This window comes from Pelodiscus sinensis, chromosome 2 (assembly GCF_049634645.1).
Source record: "Pelodiscus sinensis isolate JC-2024 chromosome 2, ASM4963464v1, whole genome shotgun sequence".
Classification (NCBI taxonomy): domain Eukaryota; kingdom Metazoa; phylum Chordata; order Testudines; family Trionychidae; genus Pelodiscus; species Pelodiscus sinensis.
Window position 1 is genome coordinate 130,917,240 of NC_134712.1, and position 22,789 is coordinate 130,940,028.

At 44.3% G+C, this 22,789-nt stretch overlaps 1 protein-coding gene across 2 annotated transcripts in view; it reads right to left on the bottom strand.

Moving 5' to 3' along the window:
- Positions 1 to 1,043: 1,043 nt before the first annotated feature.
- Positions 1,044 to 22,789, bottom strand: part of FBXL7 (F-box and leucine rich repeat protein 7) — a 323,839-nt gene continuing 302,093 nt past the window's right edge. For both annotated transcript variants that reach the window (XM_006117085.4, XM_006117086.4), the window contains exons 3-4: positions 13,933 to 14,544; positions 1,044 to 1,835 (exon numbers count right to left, since the gene is read on the bottom strand). In XM_006117085.4, the coding sequence (XP_006117147.1) occupies positions 1,099 to 1,835; positions 13,933 to 14,544 (1,349 nt within the window). In that variant the 3' untranslated portion in view covers positions 1,044 to 1,098. The remainder of the gene's footprint in view (positions 1,836 to 13,932; positions 14,545 to 22,789) is intronic.

Sequence of the window (22,789 nt, forward strand, 5' to 3'; positions counted from 1 at the left end):
TCTCTCAGAGATGTGATCTGATATCAGGCTAATGAGTTTCAACTCTTGAAATCTACTATCCAGCCTTTAAATTGGAAAGGCCCTAGGAAATGTGTGTGCTTGTGTGTATAATGCCTACAAATTCCTTACCTAAAAAGAGTTTGTTGCAATGGCTCCTTGCACCTATAAAGGAATTAAAACAGGCTTGATGGCAACAACAAGCGTTACTCTGAGACAGAACAACTACTGGGACTTTCAACGGTTTGCCCTGGTATGACCCACTCGGAGACATTTGACGAATCCCTGGAGTGCTGCTGCAGCATCTTAATTTATAGTAGTAACAAAATATGATTTCTCAGAACAATTTGTAAAATGTTAATTTTTCCTTTTAGTGACCTGTAAAGGAGCATCTGCTGCTTTCTACAATTCATAAAAATATTCCTTCCTCTCAAATGCTAGTGACACTACTAAATGGACCCAGAGGTCCCATGGTCCCCAATACATCTACTAGCTGAGGATGCTTCCAACCTGTGCAATGGGGGTAGTAGGTTAGCATATTAGTGAACTACATCCAGGCTGCTGAAGAGGTATTCCTAGAGGTAGGATTTTCAAATGAGCTTGGCGTTAGCTAACTCAACTCACATTAACTTTACCTACTTTAAGTCAATGGAAGTAGAGCTAGACCAACATTGAACATATTTGTAAATCCTACCCAATATTTCCTTGGGGATTGTGGGAATGTGGTTAAGAAACTTCCAAGAAGATGCTACTTAGACAAGATGGTGTTGCATCACCCGTGTTGGAGGAAAGATTTCGAGACAAATCATGTCTGTGCCTGGAAATGGTCAGGATCACCATGGCAAAAGCTCTGCAATGGTGTTGCAGAGTACTTACTGTTTTTGGGTTAAGGAAGCATCTCCACAGAGACCAAATCAAACAAAAAAGTGATCATTTAAAACAAAAAATATATTCTTTTTAAAAAACAGACCTCATCAGCACCATACAAGAAAGCTGACTCCCATGATCCATAGAGAGAAGAGATGGGTACTGTATGTGCGAGCATGTGTTTATATATCAATATTTTAATGGTTTTTTAATCAACAGGTGCAGGGTGTCCTTTCAGTAAAAAGCAGGGTTGGTGTGCTCAATAATACAGCGTTTGCAATGGCGTTTAACAAAACGCAGAGCGTCCACAGAAACCTCACAGTCCTGCACATTCAGCATCTGCAGGTCAAAGCAGTTTGCAGCTACGATCTGTAGGCCTTGGCCTGTGATGCTCTCACATGACTTCAGACTCAGGCGCTTCAAGTTGAAGCAGTTCAGGGCCAGGAACTCCAGACCAGCGTCTGATACCAGTGGGCACTTGCCAATATCTAGCGATTTGAGTTTTGTGCAATTTTTGGCGAGGTACTCCACACCGTGGTCTGTGATGCCCTCGCAGCCCCGCGCATTGAGGTAGCGCAGCTTGCTGCAGTATTTGGCAATGTAGCGGATGCCCACATCTGTGATGCGTCCACAGTGTGCGATGCTGAGGTATCTCAGGCGTGACTCCAGCTTGGCAATCTCCCGCATGCCAAAGTCGCTAACAAAGCGGCAGTCGCTCACACTCAGCTCCTTGATGGATGTGCAGTAAATCATTAGGTAACGGAGGCCTTCATCGGTAATGCGGACGCAGCGGCGCAGGTACAGATGAGTCAACTGAGTGCAGTGCGCAGCTATGGTGTGCAGGCCTTCATCCTCAAGCACAAAGCAGTCTGTCATGTCCAGATAGCGGATAGAGATCTGTTTGCCATGTAATGGGGACAGTTTGATGGAGGCTTCACGGGTCAAACTAATGCACGTCACTTTGGAGCAGCCTACATGGAAAAACAGTGTTAATAAGTTGCAAAGCAGGATGGATGAGGTTGGATTGTAACTGGAAACCTGAACATACTGGTAGTTATGCAGGAATCTCAGTACTGCCAGACCTCAGACAGTACCCTTAGGAAACAGATACTATTCCAGGTTCTGCCATTCATTTTAAATAACTCCACTGAAGTCAGCAAAGTCACATCAGTAATTGAAATAACATCAGAACCACTGAAGTGTGGTTTTGTCCATGTCCCAAATTAGGTCAGATCATAGCCATTGATTTTCTTATGCAGGGACAGATTCTGATCTCTGTTATGCCAGTACAAATCCAGGAATCATTTTGGACAATGTGGGGAGCAAAATAAATCAACACAAGCTGTTCTCTGGTCTGTGGCAATGTCATAATTGATTTAGATGGAGCAGGTCTATGTTGCCCTGCAGTTCAAACTACAAGTATGAATACCAGCATGCACTGAAGAGCTGCAATGTCTCGCTCCCTTTTCGATTCTGCGTGTCACTGGGAAAAGCTAAAACAAGCTAGGAACTTAGTTTGCTTCCACAGTGCAAAATGGGGGAGCTACAGCGCAGCACTTGGATGCACACTGTTATTCACATCCCCTTAGTCCAAACTGCAGTGCACAGTAGACATGCCCCTAGTTTGTGTTCCAGCATCAGAGGCCATTTTACTGCCAGAAACAAAGGGGAAATGCCCAGGCCCAAGTGGGCTAATGTTTTGGAGAACAAAAATGCCCTGCAACCAGCGAACGATATGTATCAATTCTGCCCACGTATCTATACAAGCGAATTCATCGCTGGAGCCAACAACATAAGCTACCAAATCAAAAGGTCATTTAACTACACATCCAGTAATTTGATCTATGCCATCAAAGCCCCACTGCTATATATATTGGACAAACTGGATAGTCCCCACCGGAAAGAATCAATGAACGCAAATCAGATATCCGTAAAGGGACCGTACAGAAACCTGCTGGGGAACACTTCAATCTACCTAATCACTCTTTAAAAGATCTTCAAGTGGCTGTCTGGTCACAAACAAATTCTACTAGCTAAATACACAGGCATTGGAATTACAATTCATTTACAAATTCAATTCTCATTCTGATAGCCTACTCAATCGTGATAATGGATGGTTGGGACACTATCAACCTAACATTCAATGAAGGTGCAAACAAGCTCTTTGTGTAGATGCCTGTTATTGCCTTTGATTCTTATTTGCTTCATTTTAACTATCCAATCTTCAGGTGCTTACTGACTCCCAGTTCTGCCTTCCTGTTTTTCCCTTTGATATTTCCATACCCTCTGCTCCTTGTTTCCCACTCCCCTCCTTTTTCCCCCCTCCCCTTCTCCCCTATTTATTTTTGGTCTGCACATCCTAAACTCAAAACTCCGCTCCTCTGAAGAAGCAGGCTGTGCCCACGAAAGCTCATGATATCATCTACATGTTTTGTTAGTCTATAAAGTGCTACCAGGCTATTTATTGTTTTTTAAGTTTATCAAAAATGTATTGTTTGACCTGTGGATGCAAATTGTGCTAGTAACCAACTGGCATGTATCTAGCAACTGGATAACAATCATGTATGCCCAGGCATCTTACACTGAAAGAACTCAACCAGTCTGACTCTTGAATGTGCAGGAAATCTGGAAAGATCACATGCAGCACTCAAATACTAACTTCTCCCCTTTCCATTATGATTCCCTCTCAAAGTACATTATATATAAGTCATGAACTATTCAGATTTTCCACAATAATAATAATAATGCAGAACACTAGCCATCAGGCCAGCCAGGCAGAGTCCCAAACACTGAATTACCAGGAATTTAGTCCGGGGAACAGTTTCTACCTTGACAGAAACAGGTGCACTTCTCCCACTTCCTCCTTCTTGGGCTCATGGGGACAGGCAGCATGGTCCTTCCCTGAGAGAGGACTGGGGTAGTGGAAGAAAGCACCAAGTGTCACCCTGAAGGCCATTAACTCGGCAGCGACACATCTGGCATGTTTAAGGCAGAGTGTTCCATTCTATGGTCTTTAGCCATGGAAGAACCAACAAAGTAACACAGGCTCTTTGGGCTATGAGGAAAAAAATAAAGTAAGAAAGTCAGGATTGATGCCAAAAACAAACAAATAAACCAGGGAAATTACAGGGAGCATTAGAGTGGCAGGACTGTCAACTGATACACAGTTTGGATAGTTTGAGGCCAGAAAATAGAAATGAGACCATGGTGATCAAAAACTGTATTGCCCACATGCATGCTGATCTAGACACAAGGTGGTCTCACTCTGAGATTCGATGAAAGGATTCTAAAAGTACGTTTAATAAAAATGAAACTCTGAGAAAGTTAGTGGTTTGTTCGCAAATCCATAACACACAGTTTTAACAGCTATTGCGACTTTGATTTGTATTCTCACCTGTGACAGGGTCAGGCCTGAGGGGTACAAGAGAGTGACAGAAGGGGTTATATTAGCTTTAGATTGAGTAAATCATTGTTCCCAGGGTAAACTGGCATGGGATAGTTCAGAACCAGCAGAAGCTTGCCAAAATCAATAAGGGAAATTAAGCACCTCAAGCTAATTAAGTGGGCTTCTAAAGTCAAGTCAACTAAGGCTAGCTGGAACACCTGGGGCCAATTAAAGAACCAGTTGAGACTGGTTAAAAAGAGCTTGTCTGCAGTTAGTTAGCGTGTGGGGAGCTGAGAAGACAGAAGGAGCTATTGAGAATCTAGAAGTTGCAAGCACAAGCAGGTACTAGAAGAAAGAACCTGTGATAAAAGTGGTGCTGGGGAAGGTGTGGGGAAGTAGCCCAGGGTTTTGTGGCTGTCTCACAGCTGCTGTTGGAGACATTTATAGGCAGCTGCTTTTACGGGGACCTGGAATGGAACCTGGAATAGAGGGTGGGCCCGTGTTCTCTCTATCACCTACTTCCCCATTTCCACTTGGGGAAAAGACTGTCTGGGGAAAAGAAAGGGGTTTACCCAGCACTGTGCTATGGGGAGAGGGGGGTTTCACCAAGACCCTGGAGTTTGGTTTCCCTCTGTACCTCATGCTGGCCAATGATGAGAGTAGGTCAACTAACAGCAGGCTGATGTCCTGGTTGTGGTGCCTAAAGGGCTGCCGTGAGCCTCTAAGGCAAGCAATCCGCCTGAAAGTGCAGTAGCCACCAAGTTTGAGTACAAGCTTTGTCACACACCATACTAAATTTACACAATGAGATGTGATGCAGACGTCTTTTGGTAAGACAGATGCAAAGTTTAGCTGAAATCTCACACAAAGTGTAAGTGGCAAGTACTGCACCAGGGGAAACTCTGGGACCTTAAGGCAAGGGGAACTATTCTGATCATTCAACAGCATCCTCAGAAAATCAATAACACCTTTTCCCTTTTACACAGCCTGGTTCAGGTTCCTGCAGATCAGAATGTGGTTTGTAATGAGAACAAGTGATTCAACCTGGCAGCCTCAAAATGAATGTGCACACATGAGATGCAAGGAGAGCTCTAAAGGGAAGCAATACAATTGGATTTCAGCAATTAGAATAGACAACAGAAGATGGGCCTGCTCTGGTGGATGCTAGCAACCTGGCAGAGCCCCACTCTGGCAGTGCAGTTGGCATGGACACAAGTGTCTGTCTTCATAGAGCTGACTGAAGGATAATGGTATAAATGTTGACTGTTTACGAAACCAGATAGCAATTACTATTTTTTAATAGAATTATTTTTAAAATTAGGATAGTGAGAAAGAAAATCTGCAGACAGAGAAGGAGAAGAAAATTCCATCAGTTGAATACTCGAGAAAGAGGGACATATAAATGACTAATGCATTTCTAAAATGAAAAGGTTGAAAGTCTCCCCACTGTATATGATCATTTGATCACTGTTTTGACAGGCTCATCATCTTCTTATTGTCTACTTACTTTGGCTGCAGCATATTGTATTTGATTGGAATGGTGTTCAGATGTTCCATCAAAAGAAAAGAGTGCACATTGATTATATGATTTATTTTACATGGAGACATTTTTCTGGGTCTATAGTAATTTTTCTGTCCCAAATAATAAAGATGTAAAAATAAACTCTCATGCAGCAATATTTTTCCATAGAGGAAACATAACTAATTTAAAAGGCAGCAGAAACATTCAAATGGATTGAAGGAACTTTTGCCAGCATTTGTTAGATAATAGTTTGCAGTCAAGCTTAAACAGCACCTGGAGTTATCTGAAGTCTGCTAAAGGAGAGGATGTCAAGAGTTACAGAATTTATGTTGTGGAAAACTCGTAAAGTTAATACAGATGCTTGGTTTTGACATTAAAATATTCATATCTTGTCAGTGCTACAGAAGTTAGATACAGCCGCTCCCCGAGTTGCGAACAGTCGACTTACGACCGTTCGCACTTACGACCAAAGCTCCCATTGAGTAGTCGTAAAGGCGGTCCCTGAGTTACGAACACGACCCACGCTTATGAACAGCGCGGTCACGTGTAACTCAATGGGGTCCGAGTTATGAACGGATCGAGTTATGGCCAAGTATTTGGTCCGTAACTCGTTCGTAACTGGGAGAGAGGCTGTAGCATGTAATTGAATAGTGAAATTTTAGTGGTTACACGACTATTCAATAGTCCCCGGGGTAGGAGTGGAAGCCAGTGCACTCTGTCCCCACACCCAGGGAGCTCCCTGCCACCCCACACTGCTGCCTCTCTATCAAGGGCAGCAGTGTGGGGTCACAGGCGAGAGCCAGTCCATGGGCACCAGCTCCCACTCAGACTTACCACTTAATTGTATAGTCATCTAAACACTGACATCCCTAATCAGTTCTAAAGAATAACCCTTAAGAATAAAGGGATGGACTGAACTAAACATTTACAAGTGAAATTGTTTGAGTTAATTAGGTTTTCTTTTGAGTCCAAGAGATCCATCAGGCTTCCCTAGTCATACTGAGGGACCCTTTCCTGTGACCCTGACTGCCAACGTCTCCATTATATCGCACAGCATACCCACCCAAGCTTTCAGGCTTCCTCCTACGCCTCAAGTCATAGTAAGCTGAGTTCTGAAACCATTTAAATGTGTAAGCCCAAGCCTTTTTGTTTTAATTGCCCTTATCATTTAATCATGTACGAATCTCATTATTTTGTGCTAGATTTTGGCCCAGAGTCCCTCAGAATCCAGATAGATTCATTAGGTTCAGGGAGAGACTGCAGCAGTTGGAAATTCCAGGAGAACATCCGAACCAGAATTCCTCCTGAAGGCTCCCACACAGCACACCAAGGCTACATCTATACTGGCCCCAAATTCTGGAAAAGGGATGCAAAGCAAGTAAGTCAGAATAGGGCAATCCGCGGGGGATTTAAATATCCCCCGCGGATTTAAGTAAACATGTCCGCCGCTTTTTTTCTGGCTTGGGGAAAAGCCGGAAAAAAGCGTCTAGACTGGCGCGATCCTCCGGAATAAAGCCTTTTTCCTACCTGAAAGTAGGAATAAGAGATCCTCCGGAAAAGGGCTTTATTCCGGAGGATCGCGCCAGTCTAGACGCTTTTTTCCGGCTTTTCCCCAAGCCGGAAAAAAAGCGGCGGACATGTTTACTTAAATCCGCGGGGGGATATTTAAATCCCCCACGGATTTCCCTATTCTGACTTACTTGCTTTGCATCCCTTTTCCGGAATTTGGGGCCAGTGTAGACGTAGCCCTAGGGTTACCAGATGATTTCAAAAAGATACCGGACACGCTTGATCTGAGATGGGGCCGGGGGGAGGTGGAGGGGCGCAGCTGGCAAGGAGGAGGTTGGGGGAAGCGGAGCTGGTCAGAGGAGATCAGAGGGTGGGGGGGACAGCTGGCGGGAAGCAGGGCTGGCCAGGAGGGAGTGGGGGGAGGGGAGGCGGGCTGTGGGAGATCAGGGGAAGGAACCAGCCGGCGGGAAGCAGGGCCAGATGGGAGGAGGTCGGGGGGAGTGGGACTCGCTGGGAGGAGGTTGGGAGGAGGCAGGGCTTGCCGGGGGGGAAAAGCAGGAGGGAACTGGCTGGTGGGGAGCAGGACTGGCCTGGGCACTTGCAGATCCCGGTGTGCTGCCCGTCCTGCGCATGATCCCAGCGGGGCGCACGGGCGAGTCCGGCCCTGGGGATTCCATACTGCCCCAGTCCCAGCCCTGCCCCATCCTCTCTACTGCATAGTTGTGTACTGCCTGGCTGGTAGACATGCTGACGCAGCGTGAGCATGTCTACCAGCCAGGCAGTATGCAATTATGTATTGAGACTCACGATCATAATAAAACTTACTTATTTAGAAAATACTGGACATTTATATGTCCGGTATTTTCTCAATTTGTTTCCCGGGCAGAAAGATCAAATGCCAGACCGTCCGGTTCAAAACCGGACACCTGGCAACCCTAAGCACACTCTGGTATGTGTCCTGCATAAGCATTGGAAAAAGGTGCCTTCTCATAACTGTGCTTTTCGTGGCTTCCTCACTCTCAGCCCCTTCTTGGCACATAGTTCCCACAGGGACTCTAGGGGAGAAAAACACTGAAGCTCCTCATTAGGATTCCACCCAGTCCCTGGGCATAGGCTCAAGAGGGAGGGGAACTTTTTGTGCAGCTGCATGGCGACTGGCCAGAATTTGACCTCTGTCTCTTAAGTTTTCTTATGCAGAGCTCTACAAATTCAAAGGACTTCTCTTATTTAGGTTGCAAGTTCTTTGGAGCGGGGACTCCCCCCACTCCCCTGTTTGCAAAGATGAAAACAGGAGAAAAAGGAGAAAAGTGGTGTGAGGATTATTGGCAAGAAAAAGAAGATAGGAGCTGTGGTTTGACTAGTTAGCACAGCCTTGTCCACAGAGCTGCTGTTTATACCACTCAATCTCCCCTTCCAATCTCTGGGGTGTCATTTATAAATCCTACACACGCTATTCCCCTTCCCCTCCCCCTAAGTCCACTTCCTCTATCATCTCCCACTTGACCTCTCTGAATCAGGGTGACTCTTTCAAGTGGTCCCCCAGAGACTCAGAGGAGGATCAGTTTCCTGATGGCCCAGATATTTGGGTAGGGGCTACCTGTCCCTCATGCGATAGGGGACAGACCCATTGAAATAGATATAAAGAGACATAGGAAATAGCAACTGGAAGGACTAGGCTGGTTCCTATGAGTGACACGATTTTTAAGTAAGTGCACACTCTACATGAACCTGAGTCTCCTTATGATATAGATTTGGGAACCACAACCTGCCCTGGAGACACACATTCGAGCAGATGTAACATTCTCTCCAGTAGAAGGCACTGGAGCTGTTGTGTCCAACATTCTAGCCACTAGTCAGAAATGGCTATTTAACTGGTTAACTGTGACTAGTTCACAACTGATTGAACACCACAGCACTAGACCAGTTCAGGCCAATGTGTTATGAAGGTTTAACCTTGAAATCTGATAAATGCAATTTAAAAATTATTAAAGCAACGTTACAACAAAACATTAACATAATATGTTGTACTTTACTTATTCAGAATCAGCTTAATACCCAAATAAATAATTTAGCTCAAGATTTTGGCTTGCTGACTGGGGACTCCTGCTCTCTGGAGTACATAATGGGGGGAAGGGGCAATTTCTAAATGCCTCTCCTCTTTTTGTCACTTCTCTTGTGCACATACTCAGTGTGAAAGCTTTTCCATTACAAAGACAATCCATCATTTACTCTCCCACAATTCCACAGGAAGTTGGGGAGGGGAGGGGTGTCACATTTTTTCCAATAGTGTGTAATACAATGTCTAGCTGCTAACAATAAAAAAGGAATTAATTTTACTGGCTCCTTTACTGGAGCATTAAGTAGGCAGGTCAGGGGATCACTAAGATGCTGGCATTTTATCATAAGATGAATCTCCCATTTCCTCCCAAGTAGTCCTACGGTCACAACCACCACACATGCAAGTATGTTCCCTTTCCCCACAGACCCTCACAGCCTCCTTAGTAGCACAAATATGATTACTCTTAACTGGAGTCAAATGCCATTTATATAATAATTTATAAAGAATTTCCTTGGGAACTACAAAAATGAAGGAGAGTATATTTCCTTTCCCATCTAGTGACCCATTAACACAAATCAATTTCTTTTTGTCCAAATCTCCCATCTTTTCATCTGGATTTACTCTCATCAATGCATTTTTCAGTGAAAATTGCATGCATCTTAGAAATTAAACATTTTGTTCTACCTTTCTCCTGGGCTAACTCCTCAAATGTGATAAAGATCTCTATATAGCTGCCTCATAGCCAGATTTCACAATAAAATGTTTGACTTGTAAATTTGGAAAATACCAGATCTTTATATTATTTCCATTATTACTTCTCTCTTGCTCTGGTTTCAGCTTTTACCTGCTACAAATAGTGACTCTGAAATTTCCTAGGGATAAATGCCTGATTATTAATGCAAATAAATAAGGAAGAAGGTCACTGACAGAAATGTAGAAAAATTTGTCCAAAGCTGTTCAAGTGGTCTGGATGAAAAGGTGGGGGTTTTTTTAATGTTGGATCACCTACATTTCTTATTTGCCCCATAATTACTATGAATAGCTACATTTGGGTCCCAGTTTTAGTTGAGTTACACCCAGTGTTTGGATGTAAAACCAACTGATCTGTAGTTTACTTGCCAGGCGATGAGTGCTATTTTTATGTCACTGAGTGGGAGCATGCACTGCAGTAACAAACCTTACAAATATAAATACATAGAAACTAGTGGTGAACTAGATTTTATATCAGTATCGTGCTTTTTCTTCCACTTGAATTAAACACATACTCTATCACAGAAGGGCATACATTTATGATGCACACCAACAAGAATGCACCTTCACGTAGAAAAGCATGATAAAGTCGAGTCTTCCTGACAAGTTATTTAAATCATGATTTAAATCAAATCCATGCTGACATCCAGTTTTATACTGATAGAACTAAAAAGAGAGAAGACACAAAATTCTGCTGTCGATCTCCTCCCCGTCTCTTAGACTGATTTACTGTCAGCCTTTTCCAAATCCTTTGGCAATTTCATTTCTTCGGGTACAAGAAAACCTCCATCTGTAATGCTGGGCATTTGGAACACTCTGCCTGTTTTTAAATTTAATAAGAAACTGTCCCCTCATATTTGCACCGACTTTAGTTTTCCTTTCCTTCCATTTTCATTTTCATGGAAATTCTAGTTAACTATGCACAGTATGTAAAAATAAAGTTGCACTATATAATGCCTCCCCAAACAGCTTACTGTGGCTGTGCTCACACTCTGCCTCCAGGCCAGACCCCCTCCTGCTGTTCCCAGCATTCTGCCCTGGCTGGCTCCATCAGGCACTTGGGGTGTGTTGGGCTGTGATTGCCACTGCCCAGCACTGGGGACCACAGTGAGGGTGTGCTGGGTTCCTGCAGGGAGCTGCAGGAGAGTGGGGCTGAGCCTCAGGCACAAGCAGAGGGGCCAGGGGATAGCCCCCACAGATGGCTGGGTCACCAGCTGCCCATAGTGAGAGTTAAAATTACACTGAAATCAATGGTCCTAATTCTGCTCAGAGTAAAGGTTAATGGCCTTCAGCTTCCGCTGAAGTTAGTTACAAGTGCAGTACTCAGCCCCTCAGGGGTCCAGCCCCCAGAACAGGGGTTGTGTTTACTTTTGTGGACTGAACAGTTTGGACATTGGGAAAAACACTTTTTTTTTTGGTTTCTAATTAATTCCATTTCCTGTGTCTCTCACACACTAGTCCAGTGCTGAGTGTTAAGCGATTTAGCTCTAAAGATGAATGTTTAAATGAAACCCAAACCAACCCCCTCTGCCACATTTTATATTTCTAGTTCTATCTTTATAGGGGATCTTAGCCACAATTTTCATCCTGATAGACTCTGCATAGAGAGACAAGATAGGTAATTTTTGGATCGGCTTCTGTTGGGGTGAGAGACAAGCTTTCCAGCTTGTACAGAGCTCTTCTCAGGTCCTGGAAACTTAGAGTATCACAGCTAAATACAAAACAGAACAGATTGTTGAGCATGCATAGGTAATACATTTTCAAGGCACCTGTTCAAGGTGAAGTGACCCATTGATACCTTTCCAGTCATCAAGTGAAAATGGAGGGGAGAGCAACTGGGGTGTTGTTAGCAGGTTACAGATTGTTGTAATAATCCATACATCCAGTTTCTCTGTTTAGGCCTGATGTTTAGTGTCTAGGCAAGTTATGAATTTAAGCTCTCATTAACATAGCTGCCTCACACAAAGGCAGGCTAACTACACTGATGAGAGAAGCTGGCTCATTGGCATATTGGTGTTTTCACAGCAGCACAGTTTCACTGGTGCAATGTTTTAAGTGTAGATTTGCCCTCAGACATGTCTAACCACAGTGCACAAAGGCTCTATGTTTTGTTTCTAGTGTTATATGGATCAAAACTATACATGAGCCTTAGTGAAATCTAGCTCCAAATCCAAATTACACAGCAGGGCTTCATCTATAGAACAGACTGAACTTAAACTTTTGGATCCAGACACCCAAAACACTGGAACAATTTTTATCTGGATTTGTATTTTGCAGCTCTAAATTTGAGCCTTTGGATCTGCGGATTGTGCGTAAGAGCACACAGCAGCCCTAGATAACTCCTGTGCAGGGGAAATTTTACCCTAGATAGTTGCAGCTCCTGTACGTTACTGGAATAGTGACTGAGGATGAGGTGGGGAAGAGATTCTTTGCTACTATTTTTGAGTCATAATTAAAAGTTCTCTCTCTGTTCTAGCACTTTATGAGACTACAGTTCAGTATCTATAAGAGATGTGTGGCTCTCAGCAAGGTCATTACCATTCCACGGTGTGAATCTGATCTTTGTTGTCCAAAACATCTTGCAAAATGAGCCAAACATACTACTATTTTGATCCCGTAGTAGCAATGTAAATAACTGCAGAATGTGCAGGGCTATAGGGAGTCAAGTCCTGTGCACATCCACAGAACCAAAGATTGCCATCCAAGACAGCTTGCTACTGTGAAGACAGATTTCCTTTGGAAGAAAAGCAGTAACATTCAGTCACCAGTTATAACCCAGAACCCTGATTTTCCACAGCCACAAGTCTGGTGCAGTCATTTATACCTATACCAAGTGGGAGAACTGCTGTTCTGAAAGGGTAGCACTTTACACCCATTTTGCTCAGCTCCCCAGGCAGTCACATATGTCTATGCAGTAGATAAGCAGAACCAGTGAACTTAATTCAGTATGGGACTGCACCCACTGCAGCTCGGGATTATGCTGACGGTCTAACTCAGGTCACTGCTGAATTTTATTCTAATGCTTCCACTTAGGCTCATCCTCCAACTCAAGCTCTGACCAATTCTGCCAGGGGGAGAAAATTCCCTATGACTCACCCTCTAATGCAGCGTTTCTTAAACATTTTAAGACCAAAGAACACCAAAACAATATTTTTTTTTAATGGGGAACACCAAGGATATTTTGTTTTTGGGGGAAGTTATTGAGCAAAAAACCCCCCCATCACTTTTGAATTCTGTTGTTCTCCGTGACACACCTCCAACTGCCTCACAGCACACCAGTCTGCCACAGAACACAGTTTAAGAAACACTGCTCTAATGAGATCCTCCTGGCTCCAGAGAGCAGACTGGGGGACAAGCAGCAAAGGTACCGTTGCTGCTCTCAACAATTGAACCACCACATAAAAGCTGTGGAGGGGCAGAAAGTACATTGGTCAAGTCCCAAATGAAGGTAGGCAGTGCCTAGATGTCCAAATGTATCTCTAACTATGGGTATTAGACTTCCAAACTTCACTGCCCCTAACACAGGGCTATGTAGCTTTTCTGCCCCTAGAAAGCCCAGATACTGTGCTGCCCATTCTTAAAGGGGCTGCAGCGTGGTCGAGCTGTGCTGGCTGGTTCAGAGGCAGGTGTGTGGAAACAACCGACTGTCACTACACTGACACAAGATGTGGAGTATCAATACTTATATAGGTAAGAAAGAAGGGAAAAGAGGATAGGCTTTCATCTCAGCACAGCTATAGGGCTCAGGTTATGCCCTGCCCCTCTGTGCCTTTTTCTCTCCTTTTCACCTCTGTAAAGGTGAAATGTCTCTCAACTCAGATTATATTAAATACTTTCACTGACCTGACACATCCAGGTGCTCCAGGTTTGGACACAGCGACACCACATCAAAGACTGCCTCATTAGAGATGTTGTAACAGCCTGACACCTCTAGCCTCCTCAGCTCTGGACAGCACTGGGCAATGGTGTAGAGTCCTCTGTCTGTGAGCCGCCTGCAGCCACTAACGATTACAGTCTCCAACATGAGACATACATTTGGCGTGTCCTGACAAAGCCTCCGGGTCAGCACTTTAAGAGCCCTGTCTACGTTGATTGTCTCTCCTGTCAAGCGAATAGTCCTCCAAAGCCGTGGGTCCCAGGCAAGGTTATACCAGCGGCGACACACTCGTGCACAACGACACAACTGGTTGGTAGGCAGGAAGGAGAAAATCTGGATCATGGAATGATCTGGGAGACGGTCTATGTTGGCCTGTTCTTTCTGCTGTCTGGAGGCCAGCCGGATGAGAGGATGAGTAAGGCGAGTTGGAGGAGGTGAATGGACCATAGCAACTGTCTCTCCAGTGACTGAAGATGAAGAAGTGGAAGATCCTCGGCCATTCTGGAAGCCATGAGAATTCTGTGGACATATTAGTGCTGGGCTAGGTGTACTGAGCGTCCGCATGCTCAGGTCGGAATCTGAAAGATACAAAGTAGAGACCAGTGTCCATATATAGTGTTAAATAGCATTTACACGGTTTCTTTTGAAAAATGACCTTGATTTCTGGACAGATGTGTCCTATCTACCAATATTGCAGGGAAGAAATTGTGAGCATGATTAATGGCATGGGTATGAGACACAGTATGATTTGTCATACTGTCACGTAGGATCAGTAGCTAGACATCTAAATGCAACCGATTAGCAATACTGGATGCCATTTAAATATAGCTCATGAAGTTTCACTGTGCTTGGGGGCAGAAATGAGGAATTTTGATTGAAAGTTCTCTCCTCCTTTATGTGTTGCATGGAAGACGAGCACAGTGACCCAAGTGAAGTGCAGTGGATGACGGCACTGGCCCACCTGCCTGAGTGCTCAGCAAGTCAGTGGTACTTGAGAGCATTGATTACATCACCGTTTCACTGCTGAGGATTTCAGTGTGTCTGAGACACTGCTTTTTCCTGTTGTCATCCTGAAGAGAGACTTCATTTCTTCAAAGGTTTATTTAAAAAAATGTATGTTACCCCCACACCGCCCCCACAGAACTTGTGCCTAGAATTTTCCAGCTTGCATGTGTAAAGTTGGGTGCCTAATTTCATATTTAGGCATGTATACGAAATAGTCAGAAATGCTGATCATCCTGCAGAAGTCAGTGGGAGCTAGGAGTGATCAACACCTTTGAAAATCCAGTCAAAGTGCCAAAATATGAATTGGGAGGGGCTAACTTCAGGCCTCTCAGTTTGAATTTTTTTCCTTTCACTGAATGGGTGCCGTTTCTGCTTGCAATGCCCTCTTAAATCATTTGTAATAATGGAAGTTCCAGATGTGCCTACATCTAAACTTGATATTCATCATCTGCAGATCTGCTCCCTCCTCCCTGGTGCTGAAGTCTCCACATTCACAGCTACATTCCCAAGAGTAGTTTAGAATGAGATTGCAGGATTGTGTTCTCACTCTGACACAAGAGCCAGGAGAGCTATTACCATGCTACTGAACCCATGACTGAATGTTCTACTAGACGAGAACTCTTCTGGCAGCTTAGTGGCACATTTTACAGCAGTATTTCAGGCTCACTGTTTATCGCATACCAATGAGAGGAAAGAAAAAGCAGGTGAGTCCTTGAGTTTTTTGCCAGTAAAAACTCAGAGAGCCTTTCACTCCAGTTTATTCTCTAATGAACCACTTCTCTGTAATGACATATTCTCCAATTTTCACAGTATTTTAGGGAGGGAAAACCCACAGCAACTTTCTAAACCTTCTACTCTTCAATATTTACTAAGTACTAGCCTACAGTTGGAGTCATTACAAGATAGGATTTAATGACAGTGTCACATCAGTAAATACAATTCCAAAAGGGCAATTTAATACACACATAGCAATTTTCAAAAGTTTCTCTCTGACTACAGGCACTTTTTTTTAAATGCACTATTCTTCACAGCACAGGAAAACATTTACATTTTGGTGAGCTTAGAAAGTCGAAATTTACAAAGCAACCCTGCACTTTTCCCCTTTGATTACCAAAGCTTTTGTGCAAGATGCTTTTTATTGTAGACTTGTTCAGAGCCTCAGGATTGTTTGCTGCCATAAAAAAAAAATGATGTTTCTTAATGGTCATAAAAATTTTTTAGAGGGAGGCAGGACCAGCAGCAGAACTATAAAAGCTGACATGAAGTGCGGATAAAAGGGGTTGTGCACGTTGTGGAAATTTTCTTAGTCCATTAGGAAGCTCTGTTTTATATCACAAGTGTTTGGTTTTTATTTCCTTCCTAATTAATGTATAAGAAAAAGGGAAAATATTTAAATAGAGAGGAACCAAATCAAAATCCAATGTCCTAACACCCATGTTTAGGGATCCCTGAATTTTAGTCAATCAGACAGAGGGTTCATTCGGGATCTGACAAAAGCATGACATTCCCAAAATATGCAATAAATTGAAATCTAGATGCCAGCTGGATTTTTCAAGACCAAACTTCTTTCTTAATTTGCAATGTGCCTCTAGCCTGATAAGATGACTCAGGGTACCTCTACATGACAGAGCTTTTCTGGGAGACCAAAGATTTCCTGGAAAAACTCTGCCGTGTCCAGGGAACGTGTCTGCTTTTCTGAAATTTTTTTTGAAAAGTAGATGTGTTTTTTCGGCATCCCTGTAAACCTTGTTTTATGAGGAAGAAGGGATGTTCCAAAAGAGGGGTTTTCCCCCCAACATTTAGCCCCATGTAGATGGGCCAAATGTAGGAAAAGCCTCTCAGAAGAAAAGCGGTTTGCAATTTGCGTATCTTTTTCCGACTTTTCTTTGTAGTGTAGACACAGCCTCAGCACCACAGGATTCTATATTTATTGAGTGTTTTTAGATTTTGAATAGAACTTACTGTAATCAGTTTGCAAACCCTAATAACTTTTGATTTTAATTACCAGCGTGACCACCTCACAAGCAACAGCCAAATAGAACTGAAATCTACCACCACCGTGAAAGATTTTTTTGAAGTGGAATCTAGTTAGCAATTCTGTTAAGGCATCAGCTAGAATGGAACTCTACTCTTCTTCACATGGCCAGTACAGCTAAGGAGAGTAAAATGCAGAAACTATTTATTTTTGTCCCTAATATGCATAGGGAGCAGGTATATGCAGTCAGGTAGTGTTATTTTTATATATAGTTCCCTTTCTTGTGATGCTTTCTGCATGCATTATAACGTACATAAAGCTAGTGCAGACTGTCATCATCATTTTAATGGTTCAGATGTCCATTCTACCACTTGATTTACTCAGATCAAGTAGTATTTCAGTTTAACCAGGGTTACAGAGAACAGAAGCTTTGGAAGCTGGGGGAGCATGGAGTAGTGGAAAAATCTGTAACAAAGGAACAATGGAACAGTTTGTGAGCTGGGAACAATGGATGTCTGAGGAAGTGGGAACGCAGGAGGACTGATGTCAAAGATGGTTACACCTGATGGGAGTTAAATGAAGTGAGTTGAGGACAGGAGGACTTGGAACACAAAAGAAAGGTAGGGTAAGGCCAGTATAGGGGCTGAAAAGCAGATTTAAGAGACTGGGAACAGCCAGAGCCCTAAAATACAGGAACAGTGGGATTGGAGCTACTGTGTCCCCACTTCTGCCATTTACCCTAATGGACACCTGCCTATCCTAAGCTCCTGCTGGCTCCCCCTCACCAAGTTATGAGACTGAAAGAGGACATGACAGATGAGAGGATGTACTGCATGAGATTCCCAATGGGGTTGTCAGGTAGGACAGAAATGTGTTAGCTAGAGATGTCAAACTGGGCAGCTCTGTGCATTCATCAATAGCCGGGACCAAGGAAGGTTATGATAAAGATTTAGAAAATCATGATGGGTGTGGAAGAAGTGATTGGGGAAACATTATGCAGATTGCCTTCAAATAACACAAAAATGAAGGTTCATCGTATGAAATTAATAGGCAGCAAATTTAAAGTAAACAGTAGGAAGTACTTCTTCACACAATGTACAGTCAATTGCTGGAACCTGTTGTAATGAGATGTTATGAAGGCCAAAAGTACAACTAGGTTCTAAAAAAGAACTAGGTAAGTTCATGGAGGACAGGCACATCAATGACTGTAGCCAAGATGGTCAGGAACACAAAACCATGCTGTGTAGGTGTCTCTAAAAACCTTTAATTTCCAGAAGCTGGGACTAAATGAGAAAGGATGGATTGCTTGAAATTGGCCTGTCCTGTTCACTCCCTCTGAAGCACTTAGCAATGACCACTGTCAGAAATCTAGTGGCTGGCTAGATGGAGCACTGGTCTGATACAGTATGGAAGTTCTTATATTGAAACTTATGATAAGGAAACAAGAAACTTTGGGAAAGATGGGAACTCATTTCTCATCATGTAATGTTTCTCAGCTCATGCAAACCTATTGCCTGAAACCCATCTTTCAAAGCAGAGGCTTGGGATGCAGCTTGAACCATCACAGATGTTTTGGAGGGGGATGGCTCCGACCTAAAATGAAGAACAGAGAGACAAGGTGCATGAGGTAACATCTTTTATTGGACCAATCTCAGCTGGTGAAAGACAAGCCTTTCAGCTTACCCAGAATTCTTCTTCGGAATTGAATCAGTGAGTTCATGAACTTATCACATCCACACAGTTATGGAAAAGTTCTAGAGGTCTGAATGGAAAATATCCTTTTTATTATTTTTAAAAAGTTTCATGAAACTTAATAAAGAAGTGTATCCCTCATACAGACTTCAAAGGCCCCATATATAAAGAATGAGTTATCTTAAATCTGATAGGATTTTACAGTCTATAGAATCCCATCACATGTATATGGAAATTCTCCTCTTGGTTTTATTTCCAATATATTCTATAGGAATTTTGTATAAGGGGGAAATGTGCTGCCGTTGTCACCACCCAGAGCTATTTTCACCAATTCCTAGCACATTCAGAAATGCCAACATTCTTCTAAAGGGTTTTTTTTTTCCAGGTGTTCAAAGAGATGGAGAGCCAAGCAATCAACATTTGAACAGAAGTATGAACTCTAGCCATGGTATTTATACGACCCCCATTTCCGTATTACCTGAATATCTTGCAGTTTTTAGTATACCCTCAAAATTGCCCTGTGAAGGAGAGAAATAGTTCTTCATTTGTAAATGGAAGATAATAATGAGGCAAAATCTGAAATTTGAAAATCTGAGCCTAAGGAAGGCACATAGTAATGATTTTAAGAGGTGGGTAATCGTGACACAAATTGTATCAACTACACAATTAGTTAATAAGGAAAAGCACTCAGAAGGAACTACCCCCACTGCAGCTCTACAGTTTAAATGTAGTAACAGCTGGGTGTGCAGGACACAACATGAGCTGGAACTGAGCCAGGCTTGCTCAGTTATGGCTCGTGCTGGAGCTGGGAACCCTCTGTGGACAGGGCTGCTTCAGCTAGGTGGGTCGGGGGGAGTGTCTCAATTCCCCACTAGAACTCCCTGCGGACAGGGGCTACCGCCAGAGAAGCCTCTCCTGACTCCCCCACACTGCTGCCTTTGATAGAGGGGCAAGCGGCATCACGGAGATGGTGCTGGGGGGAAACTGGCTTTTAAGCCGGCTCCCCCCCAGCGCCGGCTCCTGCTTCCCTCTCTTGCTGCCTCTGATATAGAGGCAGCAAGTGGGGGCAATGTGAGTAGTTGACTCGACAACTCTTTTACATCCCTAGTACTACCAAGCCCGTTATTTCAAAATAATGAGTTGGCAATTTCAAAATAACTCTTGCTTGTCATGAGGAATAGTGCTCATTTTAAAATAGTGTTTGTGTGGATGGTCAGCTGCTGCTATTCAAAATAATTGGCCTCCAGAGGCCTCTCCCACCTGCACTTGTGGCTGTTCAGGCCACAACCCTGACTATTCCACTGATCCCCTTCTCCTGCAGAGCTAAAAGCTTCAGGCAGAAGGGGATGGGCTTGTGGCACCAGGACAACTTCGCTAGCCCCATGCCACACAGCACCTTCATTGGAGCCATGGTAGACCCCAGCGGTCCCTCTGTGCCCCTCATGGCTGTCAGAACTCCCGCAGCACTCGCTGATGCCTTTGGCCAGGGATGAAAGAGCACCAGTCTGGATGGTGCAGAGATCCTGGACCTCATCAAGGACTGGGGGGAGGAGACCAACCTCCAGGATCTCTGCACCAGAAAGAGGAATACCAGCATGTATGGCTGGATTGTCACCGAACTAGGGGGAAAAGAACACATGTGAACCCTCAACCAGGTCCGCATGAAAGTAAAAGCGCTCTAGCTGGCCTACACTAAGGCTGGGAGCAAAATTCACACTCAGTGGCATCTCCTCACATATGCTCACATATGCTGCATTTGATAGGATAACGAGCCTTGTGGATAAGGGAGAAGCGGTGGATGTCATATACCTAGACTTTAGTAAGGCATTTGATACGGTCTCGCATGATATTCTTATTGATAAACTAGGCAAATATAACTTAGATAGGGCCACGATAAGGTGGGTGCATAATTGGCTGGATAACCGTAGTCAGAGAGTTGTTGTTAACGGTTCTAAATCCTGCTGGAAAGGGATAACAAGTGGAGTTCCTCAAGGGTCTGTTTTGGGACCCGTACTGTTCAATATCTTCATCAATGATGTAGATATTGGGATAGAGAGTACGCTTATTAAGTTTGCAGATGATACCAAACTGGGTGGGGTTGCAACTTCTTTGGAGGATAGGGACATAATTCAAAATGACCTTAGCAAGTTAGAGAAATGGTCAGAGGTAAACAGGATGAGGTTTAATAAAGAGAAATGTAAAGTGCTCCACTTAGGAAGGAACAATCAGTTCCATACATACAAGATGGGAAGCGACTGTCTAGGAAGGAGCATGGCGGAAAGGGATCTAGGGGTCATAGTGGACAACATGTTGAATGAGAGTCAACAGTATGATGCTGTTGCAAAAAAAAAAGCAAATATGATTGTAGGTTGTATCAACAGGTGTGTTGTAAGCAAAACTCATGAAGTCATTCTGCCACTCTACTCTGCACTAGTTAGGCCTCAGCTGGAGTACTGTGTCCAGTTCTGGGTGCCACATTTCAAGAAAGATGTGGAGAAATTGGAAAGGGTACAGAGAAGAGCGACAAGAATGATTAAAGGTTTAGAGAACATGACCTATGAAGCCAGGCTTCATGAACTGGGCTTGTTTAGTTTGGAAAAAAGAAGATTAAGGGGGGACATGATAGCGGTTTTCAAATATCTAAAAGGGTGTCACAAGGAGGAAGGAGAAAATTTGTTCCTCTTGGTTTCTGAGGACAGGACAATGAGTAATGGGCTTAAAGTACAGCAAGGGAGGTTTAGATTGGACATTAGGAAAAAATTCCTAACTGTCAGGGTGGTCAAATATTGGAATAATTTGCCAAGGGAGGTGGTGGAATCTCCCTCTCTGGAGATATTTAAGAACAGGTTAGATAGACATCTGTCAGGGATGGTGTAGACGGAGCTTGGTCCTGCCTTGAGGGCGGGGGGCTGGACTCGATGACCTCTCGAGGTCCCTTCCAGTCCTATTATTCTATGATTCTATGAACAGCTGGCTACCATCCTGAGAAGGCATGGCAGGGGGCAGTCATCTCCCCACATCAAGAGATGCCCAGCATCAGCCTCCACGAGGAGAGGGGGAGGGGGAAGATTAGGAGGAAGCCACCATGCCTGCCAGCCAGTATCTGATTCTCACCCTAGAGCTGGCCCCACCCCTCACAGGAGGTCTCCCAGGGATCAGATGATCCTGGCAAAGGCACTTCGGTGAGTTCCATAGCGTTCCCTATACAAACATGGGGGGAAGTGGTGGGCTGTGAGGAGCTGCATGCTCCTTGCTCGGCCCACTGGGCCTGGGGATTGCACAGTAGCCTACACAGTAGCCTCAGCTCCATGAGGCTCTCACACAGGAACCCCTCACTCCTTCTCACAAGGTTCCTGGAGAGGCCTGCCTTACTCCTGCCTCTGTGATGAGACACTTTCTCAAGAGGTGAGGGATGGCTCAGAGGTTTGAGCATTGCCCTCCTAAACCCAGGGTTGTGAGCTCACTCTTTGAGGGGGGCCATTTAGGGATCTGGGGCAAATCTATCAGGGATGGTGCTGGTCCTGAGGTGAGGGTAGGGAACTGGACTCAATGACCTTTGAAGGTCCCTTCCAGCTCTATGAGATGGTGTATCTCCTTATATTATGACAAGGCACTATTAAGGAGTGCCACCTCACAAGCACTCCTTAATAAGGAGGCTGGGGTCATGGAACCACAGAGCAGTGCTGCACTCAGCACAGGGTACTCTCAGACAGCATCTGCTCCCAGTCAGGTGGGGTGATGCAGAGGAGACCGATCCCCTGCATGATAACCAGCCTGGGGGAAGGAAGAGTAGAGGATCCCAGTAGTGCTCTCTCTGGCAAGGGGCCTCTGCTCCTCATGCACACTTCTCACAACATCTCTTGCCCCTCTTCCAGTGGTCAGGGATAGAAGTTCTGTCAGAGGGATACTGCCAATGCGAGACTCGGCATGTGCAGGACATGGAAGGAGGATGAGCTTTCTGCACCCCCCTTCCACCTACAGGCTCCTGGCCTGGCCACTGCTTTTTCACACTCACTTGTCCCCAAAATGTGGGGGCAGCGATGCTCCCCTCTGACCTCTGCACCCCTGCAGGAAAATGCCCACTGTTTAGACAGCAGATGGCTTTGCTCAAAGCAGATCATCATCATCTGCACCAAGACCTTTAGCACTGG